The sequence below is a fragment of the Pseudorasbora parva genome, chromosome 20 (assembly GCF_024679245.1).
Source record: "Pseudorasbora parva isolate DD20220531a chromosome 20, ASM2467924v1, whole genome shotgun sequence".
Taxonomy (NCBI): Eukaryota; Metazoa; Chordata; class Actinopteri; order Cypriniformes; family Gobionidae; genus Pseudorasbora; species Pseudorasbora parva.
The window spans coordinates 20,851,392-20,879,370 of NC_090191.1; the positions used below are offsets into that span (position 1 = coordinate 20,851,392).

At 38.2% G+C, this 27,979-nt stretch overlaps 2 protein-coding genes across 2 annotated transcripts in view; one reads left to right on the plus strand and one right to left on the minus strand.

The window, feature by feature from the left end:
• Nucleotides 1–3,462, plus strand: part of LOC137049099 (beta-1,4-N-acetylgalactosaminyltransferase 3-like) — a 36,728-nt gene extending 33,266 nt beyond the window's left edge. Inside the window, exons 17-22 of the mRNA XM_067427485.1 lie at nucleotides 568–791; nucleotides 1,661–1,814; nucleotides 1,898–1,970; nucleotides 2,086–2,239; nucleotides 2,413–2,539; nucleotides 3,357–3,462. Coding sequence (XP_067283586.1) covers nucleotides 568–791; nucleotides 1,661–1,814; nucleotides 1,898–1,970; nucleotides 2,086–2,239; nucleotides 2,413–2,539; nucleotides 3,357–3,462 — 838 coding nt within the window. The remainder of the gene's footprint in view (nucleotides 1–567; nucleotides 792–1,660; nucleotides 1,815–1,897; nucleotides 1,971–2,085; nucleotides 2,240–2,412; nucleotides 2,540–3,356) is intronic.
• Nucleotides 3,463–20,115: 16,653 nt separating this feature from the next.
• On the minus strand, nucleotides 20,116–27,964 carry LOC137048795 (troponin I, slow skeletal muscle-like). Its single transcript, XM_067427078.1, has 6 exons — nucleotides 27,932–27,964; nucleotides 27,792–27,833; nucleotides 27,582–27,713; nucleotides 27,374–27,463; nucleotides 20,715–20,897; nucleotides 20,116–20,511 (listed from the first exon to the last, which is right to left on the minus strand). Exons 1-6 carry the CDS (start codon nucleotides 27,941–27,943, stop codon nucleotides 20,410–20,412), a joined length of 561 nt encoding a protein of 186 aa, XP_067283179.1. The 5' UTR covers nucleotides 27,944–27,964; the 3' UTR covers nucleotides 20,116–20,409.
• Nucleotides 27,965–27,979: the final 15 nt, after the last annotated feature.

Here is a 27,979-nt window from a genome sequence, read left to right on the forward strand (position 1 = left end):
ACATAACAGCTAAAAACATGTTGTTAATTTTACACAAACCATGTTCCCAATCGCCATCTCAGTCTGCCTTCTAAAAATCAGCATCCTTAGAAACGCTTTGAACAACTTACAGTAGGAACGTCAGTGGACAAAGGCATATAGTTCATCATAACGTAATATACATCATACACATACTTCACCCGCTAAATTGCTAAATGTAACGGATTTTCATATCAACAGATAACAATGTCTCTTGAGACTCCCCTGCTTTAGAGAATAGTTAATGAATATGCTAAAGAAACTGTCAATTTCAAACCATGTTTTAGAGACTGCCATTGATTCACTGCAAATATAAAGTGAAACTACTCAGCAATAATGTTATTAAATGCTCTCTTAAAGCATATTTAAAACACAACATAGACATAAAAAATAGATTTTTAACACAGGGTCTTTGATTGACAGCTTAACCTACATAGACATAAGTACGAGGCCCTTTTTTTGTTTAAACATGACCGTTTACAAAGCAGGTGTGGTGTGTACATAAACATTTGGTATAATATTATTTACTATGTTTTTCCATCTCCACAGTGGCTACTCTCTGTTGCGTGTGGTGAATGTTGTAAGGCGTGAAGACAAGAATGTTGGTAGTCGTTATCTAGTGGAACTGGAACTTGTGGGCCCACAGGGTCAGAAAGAACTTGTTTCACGTTACGTTTATGCAAGAGCTGAAGATACATCAAAAGAAATTTCTCTCTGCAGTCCAACAGGATTCAACTGGAAACCATCTGCAACTGTTCATGTAATTGTGGCAGGTGAAACTAATCAGATTTATCCATATCTGTCTTTGTCTTGTTGAAATTACAGTATTACAAAACTACCCAAATAGATCCAAAAAAGATTAAGCTATATCAAGCAATCAAATAGCTACACTGTAAAAAAATATTTAGAAAAAAAGTTACCTGGTTGCCTTAAAATTTTGAGTTCATTGAAATTAAAATTTTGAGTTAATACAATGACAATTTTTTGAGATTCGACAACCTTTATTAAAATATTATTAAAAGATTTTTTAAGCATATTGGGAAATTGTGTGTTTTTTTTTCTCATGATGCAGTGAAACATGCCAAATAGTGATATTTTCATGATTTATCACATTTTTTATGTGGTTCAGATACAAAAAATATTTTGAGTTTCTGTTTATTAAACAAATTTCCTTCATTGTATCAACTCAAATTTTTTATTTCAATAAACTCAAAATTTTAAGGCAGCCAGGTTACTTACTTTTTTAAGTTAAACCAACAAAAACCAACCAAAATGTTTTACAGTGTACAGAGCCTATATCTGAATGAAAACAATAAAAACTGAAAACTGTATATTCTTACTTGTACGTTCTCACTCCCAATTCGTATTCGAGTATCCCTATATCAACATTTTACGAGGGTGCTCCATTGATTTCAGTTGTTTTCCTAATGTGTCAAATCAAGACATTTAATTCTTTGCATTTGTAAAAGTTGACATGATTTTATGAGCTAATTTTACTCTGTGAAAGGAGCTAAAATTAGAACTAAAGTCTAAAGTGAACTATCTGAATAAAGTGTTACCAAAAACCAAAAAGTTATGCCAATATTACAAAGTGAATGCACCATTCAAGTTCTGAATGTAATCTTCATTTGTTTCCAAACAGTGAAAGATCAGGCCAGATGGATCATACAGTTTATCAGGGAAATGGAAAAAGTGTACAGAGCAACTGGGGACAAAAACTTTAATGTGATCATTATAGACTACAGCAGCTCTGACATTGATATTGAGAAAAGACTCAAAAAGGCTACATTACCCAGGTAAAACACTTTGTTCATATGATTGTGTTTGTCAGTGCGCAATATCAATGGCTAATTGTGTCAACATTGTTGCAAATATACAGTTACAAGTTTAAGAAGATGGAGGGTAATTTTCAAAGAGCAGCTGGCCTTCAAGCTGGAATAGATCTTGTTGAAGTAGGTGACCTCATTTTAACAATCAAAGACCTCCATGTTTCTGATTTCTTACTCCTGTCAAGCTACTTTTGGATGAATGAATGGAATGTTTTAATTTTTTGTCCTTCCTCCTCAGGATGAGCACAGTATTTTGTTTCTGTGTGACCTGCACCTCTACTATCCTGTGAATATAATAAATAGTATACGAAAGCACAGTGTTGAGGGAAAGATGGTCTATGCTCCAGTTGTGATGAGGCTGGATTGTGGTGCTTCACCAAGAGCCCCAAATGGTACTGGCCTCCAAGTTTAAATATTACCTTTGACATTAAAACTATTAACACTAACATCCTGTTTGCAGGCGCATCCTTCAGGAAATGCAAATCTAGTTCATGCTAATGTACTCTTTATTTGTTTTCAATAAGGCATAGGTTGAGCAAGCTCAAATATCTATGCTCTTCCATAGGTTTTTGGGAGGTTGCTGGTTATGGTTTGATGGGAATCTACAAGTCTGACATGGGCCGTATTGGTGGCATGAACACCAAAGAATTCAAAGACAAATGGGGGGGTGAAGACTGGGAGTTATTAGACAGGTAATGAAACCCTGTTATCTTTTGCATTATTAAAATATTCCTATTGTTTTGTTTATTACACCTGTGCACTCAGTATTTGTTTGCTATTTGAAAGAGGTTTTTTTTTCAGATAAAGAAATTGTATTACTTTTGAAAGATACCATAAGATATCAGAGATTTACAACCACATTAAATCAATGATCGGTCTTCCATGAAAAGCTGTTTTATTCTACAAGGAGTGGGTCACCACCATTTTTAAATCTCATAACTAACCGTGTCATACAATTGCTTGTTAGTACTACTACTAAAACACCTACTACTATTACACTGTAAATAGTGATCAGGTGACTTTTAAACCAAAACTGGAAATTCTGTCATTAGTTTTCTCAGTCTCGTGTCAATCCATCAAATCCGTAAGACCTTTGTTCACCTTCGGAACACAAATTAAGATATATATTAAGAAAACTGACTTTTTTTTTTGCAATTTCTTCTCTTCCATGTCAGTCTCCTACACTGTTCATGTTGTAAACACAGTGCAGCTCTTCATGTGTGTTGCTTTTTGTTATACCTGTGTTTTCTTGTTTCTTCAGTAGTTTTGTTTGTGCTTTGTAAAGTGTATAAGTTTTCAAGTATATATAAATTAAAAAACTTGTTGTTATTATTATTATTATTATATTAAGAAATAAACCTCATGCGTAATTGAAAAAAAATTACTTGACAATTCCACATTACTTATTTTTTTATTGCTCACTTAATTTGTATTATTATTATTATTAGTAGTAGTAGTAGTAGTAGTATCTTAAAGTATCTCTTTAAACCTCTTGTTTTTCTCTTTTAGGGTCTTAGGCAATGGATTGGAGGTGGAACGACTCCACCTGAGAAATTTTTTTCACCATTTTCACTCCAAACGTGGATTGTGGGTAAATAAACAAACAGGAAAATGATTCTCTTTTTTTCCAAAACCAGTTAACCCTCTGGGCCCTAAGGCTAATTTGTGGCCCTGAAGAAGTTTGACCCACTCTGACATTTTTGTTTGTTTGTTTTTTTCAGTTGCTTTAAAGGGATAGTTCACCCAAAAATGAAAAGTTGATGTTTATCTGCTTACCCCCACGGCATCCAAGATGTAGGTGTGTTGGTTTATTCAGTTGAACACAAATAAAGTTTTTTTAACTCCAACCATTGCCATATAAGGCATTTCAGTGGGGTGTTTTCTATGACAGCCACTATATAGAGTAAACAACACACAGACATACGAATCCATATTAAACCCTGTGGCTCATGGCGACACATTGAGATCTTAAGACATGAAAGGTTTGGTTTCTGCAAGATGTTATATTTAATGTTATTTTTAGGTTTAATGTAATTTAATGTTATTTTTTTTCACCTTATATCCCACTAATCTCATCTAGTATTCCCAATCATTACTTCTGCCTGAAGAAGGTCAACAAAAAAAAAATAGTGATTTTTTTTTTTACTTTATTTTGACTTTACTTGACAAAAGTAATGGTATTGGGTAGCCTGACGTGGTCATACTCAATTCTAGTCAGAATATGAGTCTGAAACTGCTTCATTGGGCTGTGATTATGGGGCGTGTTTCAACCCAACCAGGAAAGACCTCAGTTAGATAGACCTACAACCAATCAGAGCAACGAAGCGACGTCAACAGAGCTCAACTGCACTGTGTTGCCAAGTCCACGTCCCCCCCCCCCCCCCGTGGGTTGTTTTTTATGTTCACGGGTTGAAGCGATTATTATGTGACATATAGACCCATGAGCGTGAATTACACAGAGTACTTACCCAACATGATCATTATTTTTGAGAGAAATTGTGAAGGTGAATGCATATACAAACAAGCTCTCAGTTTAAGATTTGAACAAATATAATCCAAGCCCCTTTGATGATGATTACATTACTGTGTATCACCTGTCCGTCATCGTCTAAAGCCCGCCCTGATGATTTAATTGGTTCGAACAGTTTCTGTTCAGAGATAATTACTCCTCTATGGATCAAGGCCAGACCGAACTGCCCGACCTAAAAATGTTTGGGGGGGGGGGGGGGTCCGATCACTGATTTTTCTCGCAGAAACCGATCACTTTGTGTCTTAAGACATCAATGTGTCGTCACAAGCCACAGGGTTTAATATGGATTTATATGTCTGTGTGTTTTTTACTCTCATAGTGGCTGTCATAGAAAACACCCCACTGACATGTATTAAATAGCATTGGTTGGAGTAAAAAATCTGTATATGTGTTCTACCAAAGAAACAAATACACCTACATCTTGGATGTCCAGGGGGTAAGCAGATAAACGTAAAATTTTAATTTTGGGGTGAACTATCCCATTAAAGCATATTAATGGCTAAAGTCTGATTACACTGTATGCAGCACACACAGTTATACAGTATGTGAGCAACATGTACATAAAAGTTTGTAGTTTTGATAAAATAATGTTTATTAAAAAAATGAATTGTTAAATCACTGAAATAAGGCCATCTGACACACTTTGCACTAGAGGTGGGCATAGATTTAAAAATTATTTAATCTAGATTAAAATGGCTCATCTAAATTCTGCCAAAGGCTTTCAGAATGTGTGTGCTACCCTCTCACATATGTTACGCTAGGGGTGTAACGGTACAGATTGCTGACGGTTCGGTTTGTATCATGGTTTTAGGTTCACGGTTTCGGTACGGCTCTCTGTTTACTGTGTTCAGGGAAAAAAGGACAACTGTCAAATAAAAATACAGAAAATAAGAACAAATTACTTAAATACAAGCAGCACACAAATAAATACTATTGAACACAGATACTAATAAAATAAACAATGCTTTTCAGGTTTTTTTAGGTGAGCCAAATATTAGTTTTTAGGTAAAGAAATTAAATAAAGTAATCAAATGTAAAATAATCACATATTTCACTTTTTAAATTAAAGATTAATCATTATTAAACTTACACAAGCTATTCAATCAAGAGCAGTGAGTGATCTTTTATTTGACAGATAGCAGTGAAATCTACTGCCCCTTAAACGCCCAATGCAGGGGTATGCGTCGTCTTTCTTGACTCTATAGAGTTCTCTTAAGGCATATACAAACTTTGGGCCCTATCTTGCACCCAGCGCAATTGACTTTGTACACCGACGCATGTGTCATTCCTATTTTGCACCCGCGCAAAGCGTGCTTTTTCCTCCACAGAAGCACGTCGCTACGTATATAAGGACATCTGACAAATTGGTTTGTCCGTCAAGAACCAGGAAAAAAAAAAAAAAAGTTTAACCGACGCTATTTCGGGTGGGTTTCTCCCATCCCCAATCCCCATACAACACAACTTCTCTGTCTTTCACTCCCTTACGAAAGGAAAATATATTTACCAATATATTAATTGAAATATATTTTAATATATTGTAAATATATGAAATAATATATTGATGGTATTATAAAATATATAATATTATATATTCATGTAATATATTGCAAAATATACAAATGATTGCCGGTTTGAATATATTGCAATATATTGAAAAATATAAATATATATTCCCATATATGTGAATATATTGCCTAATGTATTGCATGAAATTTTCCAATATACTGCAATATATTTTTGTTTCGTAAGGCCTGCTCTTACAAGAACATCAGTCACGTCGGCTGTGAACCGCTCCTGGCGTGCGCCTGGTAAATACGCCATATTAATAGCAATCTATAATTGAACTTGCGCACCTGCTTTTAAAGGGTATGTTGGATGACGCTCTGATTGGTTTATTCACGTTACGCCCAAACCACACCTATGAATAATGAAGCTACTTCAGACCAACCCATTTTAGATTTGCGCCAGGCGCAAGAGCCATTTATCCCGCCGGGAAAATAGCAACAGCACCGAGACCCGCCCACAAAGTTACTTGCGCTTCGCGCTTTGACACTTGCGTTTCAGATCGTTAAAATAGGGCCCTATGTCTGCTTGGATACTCATCAAGATGGACATGTTGACATACTTTCTGTGTGAGCTTGTCTGTTCAAGCACAAGACTCAATATAAGACTCTCAATATTTACGCGCTGAGACGTTTGCGGGCTTTGGGACGAGATCACAGAGACAAATCTTCTCACAGTGCGCGTAATTTCTCATTCGTGTCTTCTTGCGAATATACCCGGGTGATGACAGTGAAAATGACTGGTCATATTCTGACATACGGCAGCACTCGCATGCATTGAACAGTTTACAAAGAGAGGACGTTTTGCCCACGTTTTTCTTTTATTATCGCAGTTGTAATGTATCACTGAGAAGCCAGCACGTGTATCCATCGACAGAAACATACATAAAGCATTATTTTCAAGTTACAACCCATATTAAAGATGCGTCATCAGATGTGAGATTAACCACGGTGCAAGTGCATCTTTTGTATGGCACACCTGCTCTTGGCACCCCTGCTCTTGTCAGACGGCACCCCGGTTGGGAAATGCTGGTATAGACCCAGCTCCCAACCCAAATTTGAGAATAGATTAACAGCGTTATTTTGTTTTTATCGCCCGATAAGAGTCTCACGTTAACGCCGATAACGGCCCACCACTGCTTTAAACATTTGTTCACAGTGCTTTTCAGAACTGGATGTTGTTGTCTAGAGTTTTTAACTCCAAAACAATGTGAAAACCATTTTGATCACTCTTTAATACAAAACAATAGTAATTTAACTTTTGTAAGACACTTATTGTCAGAATGGTTGTATGCGGGGATGGTCTGGATCATCATGAATAATGCAGTGATTCACAGGTAAACCTGCAACGACGCTGAATATCAGTAAGAAATGTGACGGGAACTATAATGAATGTAAGGGGATTTAATGATTGAATGTATTTGTAGCCGATTCACAAAATCATATTTAATTTTCGTGTTTAGCTGTGTATTACACTGTAAGCACTGTCACTAGAGGTCCAACTGATTGCACCTTATCTTATCTATGCATCATCTTTTTACAAATTTTATAACTATTTTAGTTTACCTTTGTTCATATCTTTGGTTATTATTATTTTATCTATATATCATATTATTATTTTTTAATTATATTTACAACTGTATATGTCTATTTCTATTATGCATCTGTTAATTGTTATTTTTGATTATGACTGTCTGGAAGAGATTGGAAAAGGAGAGCAGTGTGCTTCACTTCATTCTGCTTGTGGCAGCAGACAGTGCAAAGAAGCAGACTCTAGAAAGGGGAGGCCCTGTGGTGCAAATTTAACATCCCCTACAGGAGCCCGTCTTAGACCGACTTCTAAGGTTAGAGGAGACATTGTGAACCTGCTCCATCTCTTCCATCTCAGATAGGGGTACTCAAATTTAGAGAATCAGGCAGATAGGAATCTATTTATCACCATTTTATTTATATTTTTTTAAATTCTCTTCACAACTGTTTTAATTATCATTGTTTTATTTTTAATTCTTACACATGGTATTTATATTTCTTAAGCATATGCTATCACTATTTTAATTAATTTCTATGTAAAGCAATTTGAATTGCCTTTGGTTATGAAATGTGATATATAAATAAACTTGCCTTGCCAATTTGATATGACAATGAAATCTTTAGAACTGACTTTGTGGTTGGATTTGTGCTGATTTTTTTTTTTTTTTTTTTTTTTTGGGGGGGGGGGTATTATCACCTTTATAAGTTGTTACATGATTGTCATTTCTTCAACCTTAATCCAAGTTTAGTGTTTTATACTGTTTTATAATGTATTAGTACAAAACAAAATAAAAATGTGTAAATATTTTGTGTATATATTTCAGTTCAGTTCAAGATGCTCACAATACATATTATCTTGAATTAAATTTGGTCCGAAGACTGGTTTGTCACAATAGATCTAAAGGACGCATACTTCCATGTTTCCATCAATCCTTCTCACAGGAAGTTCATGCGGTTCGCTTTTGGGGGCAAAGCATTCCAATTTTGGGTTCTTCCATTCGGCCTAGCTCTTTTCCCTCGCACAGTCACAACGTGCATGGATGCAGCTCTTGCTCCTCTAAGACTCCAGGACATCCGTGTACTGAACTATCTCAACGACTGGCTCATATTGGCTCAGTCATGAGAAATGGCAATTTGGCATTGAGATGTCATCCTTGGCCACATTCAAAGCTTGGGGTTGAGACTTAACACGAAGACGAGTGTGTTGACACCCTCCCAGAGGACCACTTTCCTTGGAGTAGTATGAGACTCGACAACGATATGTGCACAAATGTCTCCCGCACGCATCGAGTCCATACAGGTCTCCAACATGAAGCTAGGCAGCAACATCACTGTAAAACTGTTTCGAAGAATGCTGGCGCTCATGGCAGCTGCATCTAACAAATTTCTGACAATGTCAGTAGTTGCGTGTCTGAACCATCGAGGAGGTCTGAATTCTCACCCTCCATGCAGACTGATGCATCCTTCTGTGGTCCCAGGGCAGACTTTCTCTCAGAGCAATGTATGTCCCTGGGGACCAGAATCAAGGAGCAGACATCCTGTCGAGGCAGGGGCTGAGGCCCGGGGAATGGAGACTTCACCCAGATGTGGTGAAGTCCATATGCTAGAGGTACAGCCCAGTGGAAGTGGATCTGTTTGCCTCTTGAGAGATGTCCCACTATCTTCTGTGTACTCCCTCACGCATCCAGCCCCACTGGGGTTGGATGCCATGGTGCATACATGGCCAAGGCTGCATCTGTATGTATTTCCCCTGATAGGGTGTGGCAAGTGGGGGTCAGTCTACTCCTAGTAGCCCCATACTGGCCAGCTCAAATATGGTTCACAGACATCAAAGCACTGCTGGCAGGTCCTCCATGACAGATCCCTCTTAGGAGGGACCTGCTGTTTCAGGCAGGGGGCACAATATTTTACCCCCAGCTAGAGCTGTGGAAGCTGTGGGTCAGGTCCCTGAGGGGACTCAGTACTTGTCGGCAGGTGAAGTGGAGACCATATTAAGTTCCAAGGCTCTTTAGATGTGAAGATTGTACGGCTTAAAGTGGAATGTCTTTTCCACTTGGTGCAGGGAGCGTGAGGTAGAACCAATTAACTGCCCTGTGGCTTCAGTGCTGGAGTTCCTCCAAGATTGTTTCTCTGCAGGGTTTACCCTGTCCTTTGGGGGGGCCTTTGGGGAGGCACCCTCTAGTCGTATGTTTCCTCTGTGGTACTTGGAGAATGAGGCCTGTGACTCGTACCAGAGTTCAAACATGGGATCTGGCGGTGGTTCTCGATGGACTTGCTTCGGCCCCTCTTCGAACCACTTGAGACAGCAACAGATCGGGTTCTGTCACTAAAGGCTGTGCTGCTCCTTGCTATTACCTTGCTTAGAAGGGTTGGGGACCTTCAGGCCTTGGTTAACCCCGACTTGCCTGGAGTTTGCCACCGGCAGAGTTAAAGCCACCTTTCATCCGAGGTCAGGCTATGTGCCCAAGGTGCCATTGAGTGTTGCACGGCCTACAGTCCTGCAGGCACTTCTTCCTCCAACTCATGTGTTGGCTGAAGAGGGGGGACTTCATCTGCTCTGCCCAGTCAGAGCACTGCAAATGTATTTGCAGAAGTCTTCCCAGTGGAGAAGGTCAGACCAACTGTTAGTGTGTTTTGGGTCTCCTAAAAAACGGGATGCCTGCATCGTTCAGGTGATTGCCTTGGCCTATCAGGTGCACAGTTTGCCTTCACCTTTGGCCTTGAGGGCACATTTGACTAGGGGTATGGCCTCTTCTATGGCCCTTCATTTGAGGGTTCCACTTCAGGTGATTTGTGGGGCAGCCGGCTGAGATACCACACACAGGTTTTATATTTATCAGGTTCTATAGTCTGCACTTCCCTGGGGGTGATTTTTATTGCGTAAGAACATGGTGTGTAATTATTTTCAGGGTTCTTTAATGAATAGAAAGTTTAAAAAACATTTATTTAAAATATTTTGTAACATTATACATGGCTTTAGTTTCTATTTAATCCATAATTTCTGCAATCTACTGTGTTCCATAATAGTGTATATCTAATGTATGGAGGCCCACATAGCCTTGCTTTGTCTCTTGTGCCTTTGAGTTCACAGTGTGCTCAAATGTTCTTCAAGGTTAAGTGAGATTAGTTGCAACAAACGCTCTAAAAATATAGTATGAACCACTTTAGATGATGCCAACTTTAGTTGCCACCCTCTCAATTTACTATCATATACTTTAGTGTTCAATCACAATGTTCTTACTTTATAACTAACTTTAGTTAAAAAACAAATAAGTATTTTATTTCCATGTTATGTAAAGGATAAACTGCATTATGTGTTCACATTGAAATGGGAATGTGTAACATTGAAACATGGACAAACCAAACCACACAGCTTTACAGTGATAAACAGGGAAATAATGCTCAATGATGCAAACAGCATCCAGAAGCTCCAAAAAGACAATACTGACATTGTGTCATTGTGTCAAAACAAATACCCCGGTTTCACAGACAAGGCTTAAAGGGCATGTTGTAGGTTAGAGACCCCAGTGAGTCAATGTATAGAAAAAATATGTAGGAACTAGATTTTCTGTCAAATATTCTTATAAATACGCTAATAAGGCTTTTGGAGTTATTTTTGTGAGAATCTAAAAATGGCAAAAGTCACATAACGAGAGGGAGTGCAGTGAATTTCAATGATAGGAAAACAATAGATTGCAATGACAGATCGGATGTCGAGGAAGTTATGAATGTTTAATGCCGTACACAGCAGCCATACAAGTATATAAATATAATATATTCTAGCTAATGATATAAACACTGTGCTCAAATTACAATACTGTACAGATTATTATCATGTATCAGGCAATAGCACAGCTGGTATTGGTTATCTAAGAGTATTGATTCTTATCCACAGACACTAAGGTGTTATTGTTACTGTGTTTCATGTTATCCTTTATTCATTAATTCTGTGTTATGGTTTTTTTTCGTGCAGATTCACCAATAGTGTGAGGATGTATATGACATTAAATGAGTATGTATGTATTTGAGTGAACTTAAATGTACATGCATGGCATAAATAAAATATTTACATTACCGGCACATTATTCCAATCCAAACATTTTGAAAAGTTTGAGACTACATTTGAGACTACAATTGCATTAATGTACATATTTGTATTCATTAATGTTGAAATGGATCCACACAAAAACATTGACAAAGAAGCATTGCATGTAACTTACATGTTTATTAATTTATTATCATCCCTTACTAGAATTGCAATGTTGAACTTAATTGTATCACTGGGATGATAATACTCTGATCTAAAGTGAAAAACTACACACACCACCTCATGTTTCCAAGCAGATGCAGAAGTTAAGTCCTGTCTCTTCACCAGCACAAAACAGTTTTGTGTAGTAGGGTTTTCTAACTTTTTTTTTAGTTTTGTTTTTTTGGAAACCTGTGGACTCGATGTACTGAGAGGCTGGACACAATAATTTACCATGATAGTGATAAATTGAAAAAGAAAACTATCGAAAATACACAGAAGTGTACTGAATACTAAACTTTTCTGTACTGAGCCAACGCAGAGCCCAGCACACGACTCCCTCTCGTGAAGTAATATGACGCGGTGTGTGTGTGTGTGATTAATTTTTATTAATCAGTGTTTTCTTTAGTTGGGCAGTTTGATGACTTTTTAATGTTAGTGTTTCTCTCACTGCTGTATCTGGGTTTGCTATGGCAAGAAAAGCAAGAGAAAACACGATCAGATGCTGTTGGCTGCTTGATGATCAGAATATGATCATTGTGTAGTGGCTTAATTCACCTTAATCCATCTTATAACTGAGAATGAACAATATACTATTAACCTTGTTTTTTCTAGAAAAGATCCAGCACAGAGTGTTCACACGCTGATAGCGTCTCAGAAAATTTCAGGTTCTAAGAAGGGGCAGGGTGATTGCCAGGAATCTGTGGAGTTTTTTAAATTAAGAGCAGAAGTAAATGAGTTGAGAGCACAAGTCCAGGCTATGGAGTCAGTTGTGCCCGAAAAAGACATTGTACACTGACTCAAAATCGAACTCAACAACCGTTAGATTCCCATAGAAATGTTGAAAAGGCGTGGCCTAGAGTCGAATGAGTTTAAGCAGTCTCAGATGAGTGGGACAGGCATGCCCCGAACTCGTCCTGGGTACTATTTTCGCTGCGGTGAAGATGGTCACATTGGCCCTCATTTATCAATCTTGCGTAGAAACTGGTGTATATGTTGGCGTAAGATTATGCTTACACTCCTCTCACCGCCTGATTTATGAAGCTGTGCGTACCTCTGCAATCCAGGTGTACACAATACTTGCCCTTGATAAATGCTGCGGCTGAAAACGATCGTCATTAGAATAACACGCCCCTATATATTCAAGTCTCCGCCTCCCCCACGCCCTCATTTTACGCCATGGACAAACAGAAGACGGCAAAGAAGCGAAACTTCTCCGACGTGGAGATCGGGTGCGTCTAAATCAGTGCTCTGACTACTGAACTAGTGAGATGATTGAGACGCGCCCATCGAGTCGATCACCAGGGAAGTGGAAAAAAAACCCGAAATTGTTTTATTTGGGAGTTTAAAGAGTGGGATTAAAGGCACCTACAAAAACAAAATATGGACCCAAATTACGAGTACTCTTAATGATGTGGAGGTTGAGAAGCGCACTCCAGCAGTTTCTCAATATAGCTGTTAGGATGATAAATTACCATCACAATGCATTATTTTACAGCACGTTTTGAAACAATTAGCATTTAATTTCGTATCATGGCACATGTATTGGGTGTACAATAGGTAATTGGGTGATGATGATCTGATGTGGAGTACCATTCATTCACATTAATAATTACATGACAATTTGTAAGATTCTTCTTCTTATTATTATGATTTTTATTCTTAATGACGCTTGTTATTTAGAAGAAGAATGTCGTTTTTATTGGTTTTCTTATTATTTAAAAGAAGAAGGTCATTTTTATTATTTTTGTCAGTCTGAATTATTTTAGTCCCAGTCCGTTCGCAGCTGCCAGGCCAGGCGGGCCTGAAACGTCAGATAAAGCGCACAGGCTCGCGACTGGAGGAATACATATGCCTACAAATCAAACGCTTTGGTAAAGTCACACAAATTAAACATTGACGTTCAGGTTGCACAAAAATAAACAGTGAATGTTATTGTTGTGGTTTTTAACAGTGGGTCATATAGCATATCTTGTCAGTGCGTTTTGTGGTGTTAGGAATTGCTTTTCTGCGCATTTTCGCACTTACTCAAACGTACGTACACCACCTCCTGAGCTGGTGTAGGATTTGAGCGTGCCGTACGCCAACGTCCATATTGATAAATCTCAAAGTCACCGTGGGTTTGGGTGTACGCTGGAAATTTGGTGTACGCACTTTTGATAAATGAGGGCCATTGTCACCCACTGTGAAAATGACCCAGACCCTTCCAAAGTGGCTAGAAAACACTGTTTGCTGAGGGAGCCCAATGGGACTTGCAGAACCAGGTGAAATTGAAGCAGGTAAACTCCAGGCCGTCTCTGCAGTAGGGCATGCAGAGAGCGGGGCTGAGTTTCATTGCCCTAAAAAGAGCAGAAATATTTTTGGCACTGATTCAAATGGTAGAATGTCAGGAAGGTTGCCAAAAGGATTAATTGGGACAAAGTGTACTGCCCAGTTGTGCATTGATGGAATACAGGTGAATTGTTTATTGGACACTGGGTCCCAAGTGACCACGATTCCGTCTTCTTTCCACAAAGCACATTTAGCAGATCATCCAGTGAAGCCTTTAAATGCCTTGTTGGAGGTAGAAGGGGCCAATGGCCAGTCTGTACCCTATTAAGGGTATGTGGAAGTAACATTAACTTTTCCTAAAGATTTCTTGGGGTCAGAAGCGGAAATTGGTACTCTAGCTTTAGTGGTTCCTGACTTGGTGGGAGTGCAACAGATTTTAGTTTGGACAAACTCCTTGGATGCCTTGTACGATACCTATGCTCAGGGAGATGTTGAGCTCAATTCAGCTTTCAATGGTTACCAAGCTGTGCTTAAGATTTTGAGTGCCAGGCATTAGCAGAGAAGTGCAGAGACTTTGAGGTGTGTAACCTTGGGGGGAGATGGTGCCTGCGGGTGGTATTGCAGTGTTTGATGGTTATGTTTACCTGCATGGTTTCTTTCCAGAAAACTTAGCAGTCATTGGGTCTTCGGAATTGTCTAACTTACCAGCTGGTTTAGTTATTGCCAGTGGTTTGCACACTTTGCCTAGCAAATGTTCCTTTTATGTGCCTGTGTTGGTTAGATATGATTCCCATGCCGACATTGTGATTCCTCCAAAGACTTTGTTAGCTGAACTTTATTCTATTCAGCATGTGATGGAGCCTTCCCAGGGAAGTGACTCCTCTCAAGCCCAAGAGAAATCACCTGAAACACAGATACCTATTGATTTTGGTGACTCACCTTTGCCGACAGAATAACTCGTATCTCTGCTTTACTGAATGCAATGCCTGAAGTTTTTGCCGTGCATGATATGGATTATGGCCATACTGATAAGGTGAAACATCGCATTAGGCTTAGCGATGAGACCCCGTTCAAACATAGACCCAGACCGATTCATCCCCAAGATGTCAGTGCAGTTAGGAAAAACTTGCAGGAGTTGTTGGACGCTGGAGTGATTAGGGAGTCTGAATCTCCTTTTGTTTCTCCAATTGTTGTTGTAAGAAAAAAAGATAATTCTGTTCGGCTTTGTATAGATTTCAGGAAGCTGAACGCGCAGACCATTAAGGACACCTATGCCCTTCCAAATCTTGAAGTGGCATTTTCTGTTCTTACGGGCTCCAAATGGTTCTCTGTTCTCGACCTGAAATCAGGATACTATCAGATTGAAATGGACGAGCAGGATAAGGAAAAGACAGCCTTTGTGTGTCCCATGGGTTTCTGGGAGTTTAATCGGATGCTGCAGGTGTGCGTCAAATCTCACTCAAAGTATGTAACCTCTATAAAGAGTAGGCTAGAAGAGAGCTACAAGTTGGCCTTAGAAAATAGCATGAAAGTAGCAGAACGGAATAAAAAGAGGATTGACAGAAATGTAGTGGTTTCCAGTTTGGAAGTGGGTGATAGGGTTTTAGTTAGAAATGTCCAGTTGAGAGGCAAACAGAAACTGGCAGACAAGTTTAACAAAAGTTTCTCTTTTGTCCTGAAGGGAAAAAGGGGCCTGTCCGTACTCTGCACCGAGACCTGCTCTTACCTTGTGGGTTCTAACCTGGTGTGGAGGCAGACAAGGCCATTTTACCCAGGGTGTGTCAAAGATGTCGAGCAAGGTCTCAGTGGGTATGGAAAATGCTGATGAAGCAGGAAATTCAAATGATGAAAATTCTGAGAGTGAGTGACTTACTGTTTTGTACCCAGAGAATCAGTTGAGGTGGTTACTCGTTACATCCCACCTGAGAGTTCTTCTCATTTGGGTAGTCTCCCATTCCCAGACTCAGTAGAGGTTGAAGTAGCAGGTACCAACCAGAAAATGGTGATTCCCTGAAAGAAAAACAGCTTGAGGTTAGTGAGGTAAACACACAAGTGTGCAAAGTGAATAAAAGCTTACCTGTAAATGATGGAGTGGAACCCAAGAATGTGGAAGGGGATCCTGGAGAATGTAGAGCAGTTGACATATTACACAGTACTTTCTGGGCGTTACCAGATTTTTCTCTATGACTATGCTACAAATTCCACTCTTACATGTATTCAGTTGTTTTGCACACAAAAAAAATACCTTCATACAACGCATAACCTTTTCTCATTTTTGTTAATGTGAACTTGTGAAAACTAGGTAGGAATGTGTTCAACAAGTGCAAATATAAACATCTGATTGTACATTATCCTGCACAAGGCTTCTTGACAGAAATAAATATATGGACATTAAATATCAACAGAGGTTAAAGAACATATTTATTTGAAAACTATATGATAAATACAAAGTACTAATGGCAATATGATTTTTCCCCTCATTCTGAAAAAAACTTTTTAAGTAGATATTTGCAAGAATGTGGAATTAATATCACTTAATGTAGTCATCAGTATTTATTGTCAGTGTTTGTCTTTAGCGTAAACCTCGCAGTTTATGCAGGCAACCATGTCTGGACTTCCAGTGTTGCTGTGCATCTCATGGTGTGAACAACCCATGTAGGTGACAACAGGAAAGCTCTCTTGTCCTGCATGCTTTAGGTTCACAATGACGTGTGCACTTTCTAATGTTCATCTCTTCAAGGTTGAGTCAGATTCGATATGGGGTACAACAGAACTAAATATACAGCATGAACTGAAACAATGGCGAGTTTAACCTCTTTATTTACTGCTGTCACCATGGAAGATGACCCCTAGCCTAATCTGCTGGCTTAACTGATCTTATCAGATTCAGCATAGTGCAATATCATATTTAAGTCCGAAAGTAAGAATGGATAATGAATCATATCATCATATTGTAAATGACGGAACAAAACAAATAGTCATTTGTCTTATTTAAGCACCAGTTGTTTAACATTAATCATTGAGAAATACATATAAGAGTGTAAAGAAATTTTTTTTACTGATCACATATTAGTACCATAACATGTTATTATTTTGTGTTTGAATTTTCATCCATTTTACTGCTATTAAAAATGTTGAACCTAGCAATTACACGAATTTATATATATATATATATATATATATATATATATATATATAATTTTTTTATTCTCCTTTAAAAGAAATGTCATCATTTCTGGCTCCTCAGCAAAATGAGTTGTATTTGTGAATAATGACAGTGAAAAAAATTAAGTCAAGAAGTTTAACCCTCTAATGCATGAATTATGTTTATGCAATAAAAAAAAAAAAAAATCTTATTTTCTGGAAGATTTAAGATAATAGATTAACAAAATAAATATATTTTTAAAAATCCAACCCCCCCTTGGCAGATTTTATTTTGTTGCCCCAGGGCCACGTTATGCAGTATAGGTAGTAAATCACAGAGAAAAATATAATATTGTATCAACATTTATTAAGAAAATCAAGAGGGAACTGGTACTCTTTTAAATGCAAAATGTTTCAAATATTTCATTATGGCATTTGGCCACTTCAATGGTACTAGAAAGTACAATTCCTGAAGAAATTGTGAGTGGTGCTTGCCGTGGCAAAACTCGGGGCCCTGTGGCATTTGTGATGCAAAAAAGCCAAGCAACATGTCTGTACAATGTTGTGGGGCTGAGATATGGCTTCTTTATGTGTTTGTACGGTTGCTAAGGTACTGTAAATGTTTGCTATGGAGTGGCTTGGCACCATCCTATAATGACCCCAAAAGCTCCTTGTCAGTATGAATGATATAAGCCAATCCCCATGTGTCTATGATGTACTAATGCAGAGATATAGGTTTTGCTAAACAGTTGCTAGGGTACTCTGTTTGGTTGCTATGGAGTGGCTTGGTAGCATCCCGTAATGATACGCCAAAAGCTCCTTGCCAGTATGAATGATATAAACCAACCCCCATGTCTCTATGACATTCAGATGTGAAGATATACACTGTGGGTTTGGGTTGTTAGGGTGCTCGATAGTGGTTGCTAGGGCGTGGCTAGGAGGTGTTGAAGGTGATTTGTGATTGGCTGTTGATGCCCTGAGTCAAACAAACCCACCCCTATGTTTCTATGGCACTCCTATCCAGAGATATAACTTTGATCTCTTTCAATGGAAGTCTATGGGATCGGTTGCTAGGGAGCTCTAAACGGTTGCTAGGGCGTGGCTTAATAGCATCACAATGATCCTGAGATAGTGATTGGTTGTCTGAGTAGATTGAGCCCACCCCCTTGTCTCTGTGAGTCTGTGAAGCAGAGATATGTATAATTCAAATGGGATTTACCAGTGTAGGAGAAATGCATGCGTTTGATGGGACAACCGCCCTATTATAAGTCTATGGGGCTTTTTTTAGGTTTTTTGGTAAGCTCTAGCACCCCAGGGGTACAACTTACACCCCTTTAAGATGTGTGTCCTGAGAGATCCTATCAGCCCCTTCAAATTTCGTGTGATATATGTGTGTGTACGAAATCCTCGCTCGGAGCTACGAGGGGTCAAAGTGCGGCCTTCAAGAAAGTCATGTCTGTTATTAACATGATATTGCACTTAAAACTAGCCCTGTACAATTAAATTATTATTATTATTTATTATAGTGTGCGCAAAGACATGCAATGATATGGGATAACATTCAAACACATTGTCAGCAAAGACCTCCTTGAAAAGTACCCCTTAACGCACAACGTTGCCCTGAGGCAACAAAAAGAAAAACTGCATTTTTGAACATGCTAAATAAAAAAAAAGTGAATAAAACCTGACAATATGCTTCTCTATAACTTCATGCACACATATATATTTTTTATTTACAGTTCATGTCATGTTAAATAAGATTACTAAAGCAAATAATCTCACCTTCTTCCCACACCATGTGCTCCTGTGACCACGTGTCAGAAAAGGAAGTCCCGCCTTCAAATGATGCTTGATAAAGACTCCAATACCTTATTGGACTGTTCTATAATAATTGTTTGACCATTTTGATTGGTTGCAAACATTTAAAGAAACATGTACTGGAAATGGGGCTTAAGAAAACTGTATGTTGCCTGAGGGCAACGCTATGCAGTAGAGGGTTAAGTCAAGTTCTGCTTAATTCTGCAACTTTTAATGCCAACTTAAAGGGTTAATTCACCCAAAAATGAAATTGATGTCATTAATGACTCACCCTAATGTTGTTCCACACCTGTAAGACCTTCGTTCATCATCGGAACACGGTTTAAGATATTTTATATTTTAGTCCCAGAGCATAATGCAGTCAATGCCCACTTCACTGTCCATGTCCAGAGAGCTAATAAAAACATCATCAAAGTATTCCATATGTGACATGAGTTGGTTGATTAGAGTCTCTTGAAGCATCGAAAATACATTTTGGTCCAAAAAAGAATCAAACGGTTAATGAATCAGTGAATCGATCAAAGATTCAGGTCGCCAATGTCACGTGATTTCAGCAGCGAAATGCTGAAACTGCTGAAATCACGTGACATTGGCGACCCGAATCTTTGATCGATTCACTGATTCATTAACCGTTTGATTATTTTTGGAGGCACATGGAGAAGACAATGCTGAATAAAATCGTAGTTGTTGTTATTTTCGGACCAAAATGTATTTTCGATGCTTCAAGAGACTCTAATCAACCAACTGATGTCACATATGGACTACTTTGATGATGTTTTTATTAACTTTCTGGACATGGACAGTAAGGTGGGCATTGACTGCATTATGCTCTGGGACTAAAATATAAAATATCTTAAACTGTGTTCCGATGATGAACAGAGGTCTTACGGGTGTGGAACGACATTAGGGTGAGTGATTAATGACATCAATTCCATTTTTGGGTGAACTAACCCTTTTAAGACTTCAATGTAGCAACAACAACAAAAAAAAAAACATACATATACTGTATCCCAGTCTAACTTAAACCATCTGAGTTATTTTTTATGTTTTATTTATATTCATCATGCATGCATACATAATGACTGAAATGATGGCAGACTGTAGGCAGGATATAGGATGGAGACTATAGGTCACAGAAACACTCGAAACTACCAAGGCATATTTTATCATCTCTTTAGTTTGATGAAGGGATATCAATCATATTTTTAAAGGAAAAGCTCACATTGAATGGAAAAGGGCCACATTATCATTCTTCTTAATGAATGTTTATTAACATAAGGGTAAATCTTTATAGGGTTTACATTCTGGGGCAATTCATATCTTTAAAAGACTAGCAGTTACTAATTTGCTAAAAAAATTAAAAAAAAAAAAAAAAATGGCTGGGGCTCAGCCAAACAAAAAAACATTTCAGTCTTGTCCTATCCATTTCTCTGTCAAGACCGGTTGGTTTCAAGAAGGGACTCACTGGCCTCCTCCTGCAGCATCAAACATCTTCTTTCTTCCCTCCATGCCAGACATGGCTTCCACATTCTTACGCCAGTCACCTACTTCACTGGTCAAGACCTATTTAACAAAAAGAAACATTGGATTGTAATGGTAAATTATTATTTATTTTTTTAGATTTAATTAATTATGCAATAAAAATTTAAATAAATAAAAAAAGTAGTTTGGACATTACAAAAGTGTAATGCTCTTGCAAATGCAGTTTTATGTGTTCAGATATTCATATTAGCTATGTTGGTATATGTTTTATGTTTACCCCCTACCTTTTCTTGCTTTATATCTTCCTTCTTGACCGACTTCAGATTTGCACGGAGGTCCATGGAGCCTTTGTGTTTGGAGCCCAGCAGAGCTCTCATCATCTCATCAGCCGACACACGCACCTTCCTCAGGGCGGGTTTCTTGAACTTCCCCCCTAGATCCTGAACTTTTAACTTAAGCTCATTGATCTAAAATCAAGGGAATACAAAATTTCCATTACTAAGGAGGTGCATAGAACCTAAAGAATGCTATACGTTAGAACGTCTCGTGTTACAACTTGTACCCTGAGAAGGATGGGAAATGCCCTCTGCATCTGAAGCACGCATCCAGTCTTTATTGGTGCTGCGTTATGTAGCATGTGATGTATGCTCTGTTGTAATGCAGAAGTTATAAAACCGACTAATGCCTGTCCTAGTTTGAAACATCTTAGGACGAGAGCACCTGTGCGGCCAGCATAGAAGGAAGATGCAGACTATATAACCCCATAAAAATACATGTGAGGTTTTCTTGAAAGAAAATGACACCATGTTTCTAGTAGAATGAGCCCTTACGGCCAGAGGTAAAGGAATTTGCGCACTTGGTAGGCCAAGGAGATTGCCTGGACAATCCAGTTATTGTTTGAATGGAGGGATACCTTAGGGCAGCCGTGTGCGACTCTTTGACTGCTCTTCAGTCTCCACGTTCTGTGTTTACAATCATAATTTTTATTTCTTTATTTCTCATTTAATTTAAAAATAAATAGGAATGAATTTAAATGCATTAAATGCAACCTTTCTGATTGGCATGAAGTACATTATTAGGAATCATCATGGCAGAATGAAAAAAGCATACAGCTAAACGCATGCTCCCCCCCCCCCCCCCCCCCCCGAAGGGGAATTCGCTACAAAGTGCCTTAGTGATGTTGTTGCTATTCTTTGTCTCAAAAACAAACAGTTAAAGAGAAAAACCCAAATCAATTGAAACCCATTTATATTCAGATCTTCAGAAGCGCCAGTATTTCAGGATTGATTTTGATGAGTGTTGTGATGTTCAGGATAATAAGCCACGATATTTTTACGATTTGTATCTAAACACTGTAAAAAACACAAGTTGAAATGATGGATGTTGTTGTGTTGGTTCAGCAAAAATCGATACTGTAAAAATATCGTACAACAAAAAAAATCTTGTCTTATAATAACTTATCTGTGACACACACTTTTTTTTTTGAGTCAACGTGAAATTATTTGTTTTCTGGAGAGATACAACTAATCTGTAACAAATCTTTTGTAGTTGAGCCAATTCAACATTTTGTGTCTTTTGGAAACATAAGATCTTATTAAGAATGAATAGGTTCAGGACTTTTTTTTATTGAAAATGTTTGGTTACCATTTTGGTGATGAGTGTTTCCTTTAGTTGGGCAGTTTGAGTCTTAGCGGATTTTATGAGTTTGTAACAGTGTTTAACAAAGGACATAATTTGTTGCAAAGAATGCTGTAACCAATGATCAGGTGATCTAGAGAACAGCATTATAAAGGAGAGTAATTGCTACTTTATTCATGATCAAAATGATTGTTTATACATTTTATATTATATTTACCAACAAAAGTTTTTTTTTTTGCAGCTGATCAGTCTTTCTGGATTTAGATTTTTAAATACATTGTGGGAACATTTTTTTTTAGACACACAAAGACATCTAGAATCAGCATATGAATCTCAACAATGGTGACATGCTTCATGTTGCAAGGCATGATGGGAGCCCTCATTTTAATACTATGTTGGCTCCCAGCATGCATTGGCTCCCAGCACGCACAAGAAAACTCATCCGGAGTTTTATATCATCAATGAATGACGCGTTCGGTGACAGTGAGCTGCATTACATGCGGGACTGAAACGCTGGCTACAAAGAAATCTCTAGCTCTCGTTTTGGTCAGTTTGTCTTGAAAAACGGAGATATTTGACTGTCGTCGTAGGAGAAGTCACACTGCAGGATTGTGTGCCAAATCTTCTGACGCTGCCAGAATTTCGTGTTTATTTAAAATTTGAATTTATATCAAATTTAAAATTTGATCACAGCGCTCATTAATCGGCTGTCGGTGAACATGTCAAACTAATGACCAAAGATGTCAGATTTTAGCCTATGATCAGAGGAATCTTTTAGGATTTGCTAAATTTGTCTCAGACGGCCAAATCGTGGTCAAAATCACACACTGTGCACCCGGCTTAAGGCAAAAACAGAGCATTACATCCCAGGGACAATCTAGGTTTGTAAATGGACCTGTAAAGCTGTATCTGGACCATTTTTGCCCTTAAATAAGCCACATACCCTATATGTAGATATCAGAGAATAATACATATTGTTTCAACTCATTCTAGTGCACCTTTAAAAGCCCCTTTATAGTTGAAGATAAAGCTTGGGGCTCTTCGCAGTCATGAGGTTTTTTTTTGGCTCATCATGCTGAACAGGTTCGCCACCTGCCTTAGGGCAACCCAATGCATTCTAACAACTGCTCAAACTTCCTCAATTGAGAAGACCTCTGAACATACATTTCTAAAGCCTGCACTGTGCAAAGTAAGTGCAGTCTCTCTTGTTCTGCCAACACATTTGGTGGAGGATGGAAGGCCTGTAGGATAGTAGACCATGTATTCTGGTCTAGGATGCAAAAGATCTTTAGATTACGGTACTAAGTAGAAAGTACAGCATAAGTAAAGTGAATTTACAGCATAACTTTCATTAATTATAATGTAACTATAAAGTAAGTACGTGTAGGTATAAGGAAATAATATGTAATGTTGGGGGAATAAAGGAGTAAGTAACTAACAGGAAAATTATTAAGGGGTTATTATCAGTGAAGTTACAGGGTAAGTACAAATATGTGGGCTGTAAATTAAAGTGGCTCTTGTTCCCCTTTTGTTTCATGTAGTTACAGGGTACAAAAAACAACAGGTACAACTTTTTTTATATAAAACAGCTCAGTTCAAAAAAGATTTATGACCCTTTTTTGATTTATGACCAAACCGACAAAGGGCTTGAAGGCCCCCAACTCAAAGGGATAATTCAACACTTTTTCATATTAAACTGTTATTCTCTTAACTAAGATGAGTTCATACATACCTCTCTCCTCTTAGTGTGTGCACTTAATAGCTCTGACGCACGGTGCCATTCCGATAGCATTTAGCTTAGCCCACTAAGCCCAGTTCAAAAAAGAGAACTATAATGTATGGCGGAATAGCACTTCTGACAGTACTTCGACCCTCACAGATGTGAGATGGGTGATGTGAGGGAAGATGTTTCAGGTGGGACTTTTTACTGTGTCGAGTCGAAGTACTCTCAGAAGTGCTATTCCTCCATACATTATAGTTCTCCTTTTTAATCCGCTTAGAAAAGCACTACGTTTTATTTTATGTCATCATACTTGATCGTTACTTAAATACTTGAACTGTATTTAAATAGGGAAAAGGTGGAGGTGTTTGGTAGCTTCTAACTTGATCTCTGTTTGGTACCTAATGACTGCACTGGGCTTAGTGGGCTAAGCTGAGTGCTATCAGAATGTCACCGCACGTCAGAGCGATTAAGTGCATGCACTGAGACGAGAGAGGTACAGTCTTGTTCAAAATAATAGCAGTACAATGTGACTAACCAGAATAATCAAGGTTTTTAGTATATTTTTTATTGCTACGTGGCAAACAAGTTACCAGTAGGTTCAGTAGATTCTCAGAAAACAAATGAGACCCAGCATTCATGATATGCACGCTCTTAAGGCTGTGCAATTGGGCAATTAGTTGAAAGGGGTGTGTTCAAAAAATAGCAGTGTGGCATTCAATCACTGAGGTCATCAATTTTGTGAAGAAACAGGTGTGAATCAGGTGGCCCCTATTTAAGGATGAAGCCAACACTTGTTGAACATGCATTTGAAAGCTGAGGAAAATGGGTTGTTCAAGACATTGTTCAGAAGAACAGCGTACTTTGATTAAAAAGTTGATTAGAGAGGGGTAAACCTATAAAGAGGTGCAAAAATGATAGGCTGTTCAGCTAAAATGATCTCCAATGCCTTAAAATGGAGAGCAAAACCAGAGAGACGTGGAAGAAAATGGAAGACAACCATCAAAATGGATAGAAGAATAACCAGAATGGCAAAGGCTCAGCCAATGATCACCTCCAGGATGATCAAAGACAGTCTGGAGTTACCTGTAAGTACTGTGACAGTTAGAAGACGTCTGTGTGAAGCTAATCTATTTTCAAGAATCCCCCGCAAAGTCCCTCTGTTAAAAAAAGGCATGTGCAGAAGAGGTTACAATTTGCCAAAGAACACATCAACTGGCCTAAAGAGAAATGGAGGAACATTTTGTGGACTGATGAGAGTAAAATTGTTATTTTTGGGTCCAAGGGCCACAGGCAGTTTGTGAGACGACCCCCAAACTCTGAATTCAAGCCACAGTACACAGTGAAGACAGTGAAGCATGGAGGTGCAAGCATCATGATATGGGCATGTTTCTCCTACTATGGTGTTGGGCCTATTTATCGCATACCAGGGATCATGGATCAGTTTGCATATGTTAAAATACTTGAAGAGGTCATGTTGCCCTATGCTGAAGAGGACATGCCCTTGAAACGGTTGTTTCAACAAGACAATGACCCAAAACACACTAGTAAACGGGCAAAGTCTTGGTTCCAAACCAACAAAATTAATGTTATGGAGTGGCCAGCCCAATCTCCAGACCTTAATCCAATTGAGAACTTGTGGGGTGATATCAAAAATGCTGTTTCTGAAGCAAAACCAAGAAATGTGAATGAATTGTGGAATGTTGTTAAAGAATCATGGAGTGGAATAACAGCTGAGAGGTGCCACAAGTTGGTTGACTCCATGCCACACAGATGTCAAGCAGTTTTAAAAAACTGTGGTCATACAACTACATATTAGTTTAGTGATTCACAGGATTGCTAAATCCCAGAAAAAAAAAAATGTTTGTACAAAATAGTTTTGAGTTTGTACAGTCAAAGGTAGACACTGCTATTTTTTTGAACACACCCCTTTCAACTAATTGCCCAATTGCACAGCCTTAAGAGCGTGCATATCATGAATGCTGGGTCTTGTTTGTTTTCTGAGAATCTACTGAACATACTGGTAACTTGTTTGCCACGTAGCAATAAAAAATATACTAAAAACCTTGATTATTCTGGTTAGTCACATTGTACTGCTATTATTTTGAACAAGACTGTATGTATCAACTCATCTTAGTTAGGGGAATAACATAATTTAATATGAAAAAGCAGTGAAGTAACCCTTTAAGGGATGTAATAGCCAGTAGAAAAGTATTCTTAAGTGTAATACTTTTTATGGCAACTACTCCAATGGTTCGATTGGGTCAGGGATAACCTCTCAAGAACCACCGCCAGATCCCAGATTAACGCTGAAAAGCTGTGGACAGGGTTATTTTTGTGGCTGACCTTATTGCATATGCATTTGTAGGAGTTTACCTTTCAGGCAACTTTCAAGGAGTTCAAAATGTATGGAAAGAGAGTATATAAATTAATCATGCGAGGGGATTACAAAATTAAAGTCAATTTACTGGTATTTGCGCCATTATTTACTGCCCAAATAAAGCACATCTTAAACCAGATACTAACGGGTAGATTGCGCTGGTCATTATGGAAATGATCCGGCTGCATCTGTATTCATTCATTTGCACGTCGTCAGTAGATCACGCGCAGAACTGTCCACTCCCAATGCCGCATTTAGGGAATTGCACTCTCACTCTAGTAAATCTGTTTAGTAAATCTGGCCTAAAGATGTTAAAAGGAACCAAATAAGCCTGAAAGGCGCAATAAAGTAATAACTTACTTAGTAACTTCTTTCTAGTTGTTTTGACTATATACTGACACAACTTTGTATGGATACAGAAATACAAAACTGAAAGTGAATTATTAGGGGGGTTAGCAAAATAAATTATTATTATTCTGCAAATCTCAACATAGCAGCCATCATGAGGTGATGAACAGCCGTACATAAAATAAAATAAAGCTTTTATTTTTAGGATACTGATTATACCAGTGTTCTATAATCCATTTTCCTGGAAGACCACTGACCTACAGTGTTTAGCACCAATTTACGATACTCTAATACAGTGTGTCCCAGCCCTGTTTCTGGAAGCAACCCAACAGTACACATTTTGAATGTCTCCCATATCTGACCTATCCATTTCAGGTTTTGGAGTCTCATGGACTGTTGGTTCTATTAAGGTTTGTTTGAGAAGAGTTTGAAAATGTGTAAAGTAGATGTACCACCAGAAATGGAGTTGGGAAATATTGCTCTACTACACAAGCCTTGAAGGTTAAACTCTGCAGGTAAGTGGACCTCATTGGAGACATATGGTCTATAGAGAATAGTCAGGGTGGGTAACTCTGACCCTCAAGGTCCAATATCTTAAGCCGGTTCTGGTGTGTAAACTCTGTAGTACAGCAAACCTTGAATGCCAGAGTCAACCCAACATCTCATGGTGTGGCCAAAGTAAGCACAATATGGGCTTTAGGTATGGGCATGACCACAAATTCTGTGTTGATCCTATCTGAATTTGCCCCAGTTAGATTCTATATGAGATTAGCGTGGACTATTTCAGGCTGCATGGAACCCATGGACAAATACATTTGGGGCAACATTACATATCTTATATGTTGGTTTAGACTTACATCTTTGTTGTGCTTGATGACTTTATCCTCATATTCGAACCTCTCCTCATCTACTACATCGATTTTTGCATGGAGTTGCTTACACAGATTCTGTAGAATATACAACATTATTAAATATAACTGTTCTAAGACTTGATAAAAATTGAATGAAGCTAAACAGAATGTTTTTTTTTCAACTGACTCTGAATGCTTCAATGGAATGCATCACCTGTAAATCCTCCAGAGAGAGTCCAGAAAATTGCAAAGGAGGGTGTTTTTCTGTGAGGTAGCGATTTTTCTCTTCATCCCTGTCCTGTTTCTCTTTCTCCAAATCCTCCATTGCTCTGTTAAGAAGCATCATCTGATTGAAGATGGAAGTGGAGCTTTAATGAAAATTTTCACAACAAAGTAGGAAATAAGTTATAAAGATAAATCTAACCTTTAGTGAAAGTTTCCGTGATGCTGAAATCTTGGACTTAGGCTATTAAAAAAGATGAGGGAAATTAGGTTATTGGTAGAATATTGATAAAATATTGATTAGCATTGCATGATTTTTTTTTTTTAACAATCAAGACATACTTTGATGTCCATTTTTGGATTTCCAGGCCTTCGTATCTGCCAAATTCA

Bases quoted from the DNA above. Each gene is read 5' to 3' on its own strand.
- LOC137048795 (XM_067427078.1), bottom strand. The intron at 20,898-27,373 runs GTAAGTCTAAAC...CCTTGATTTTAG, and splicing joins TCATCAAGCACAACAAAGAT to ATCAATGAGCTTAAGTTAAA. The intron at 20,512-20,714 runs GTAGGGGGTAAA...TTTGTTAAATAG, and splicing joins AAGATATAAAGCAAGAAAAG to GTCTTGACCAGTGAAGTAGG.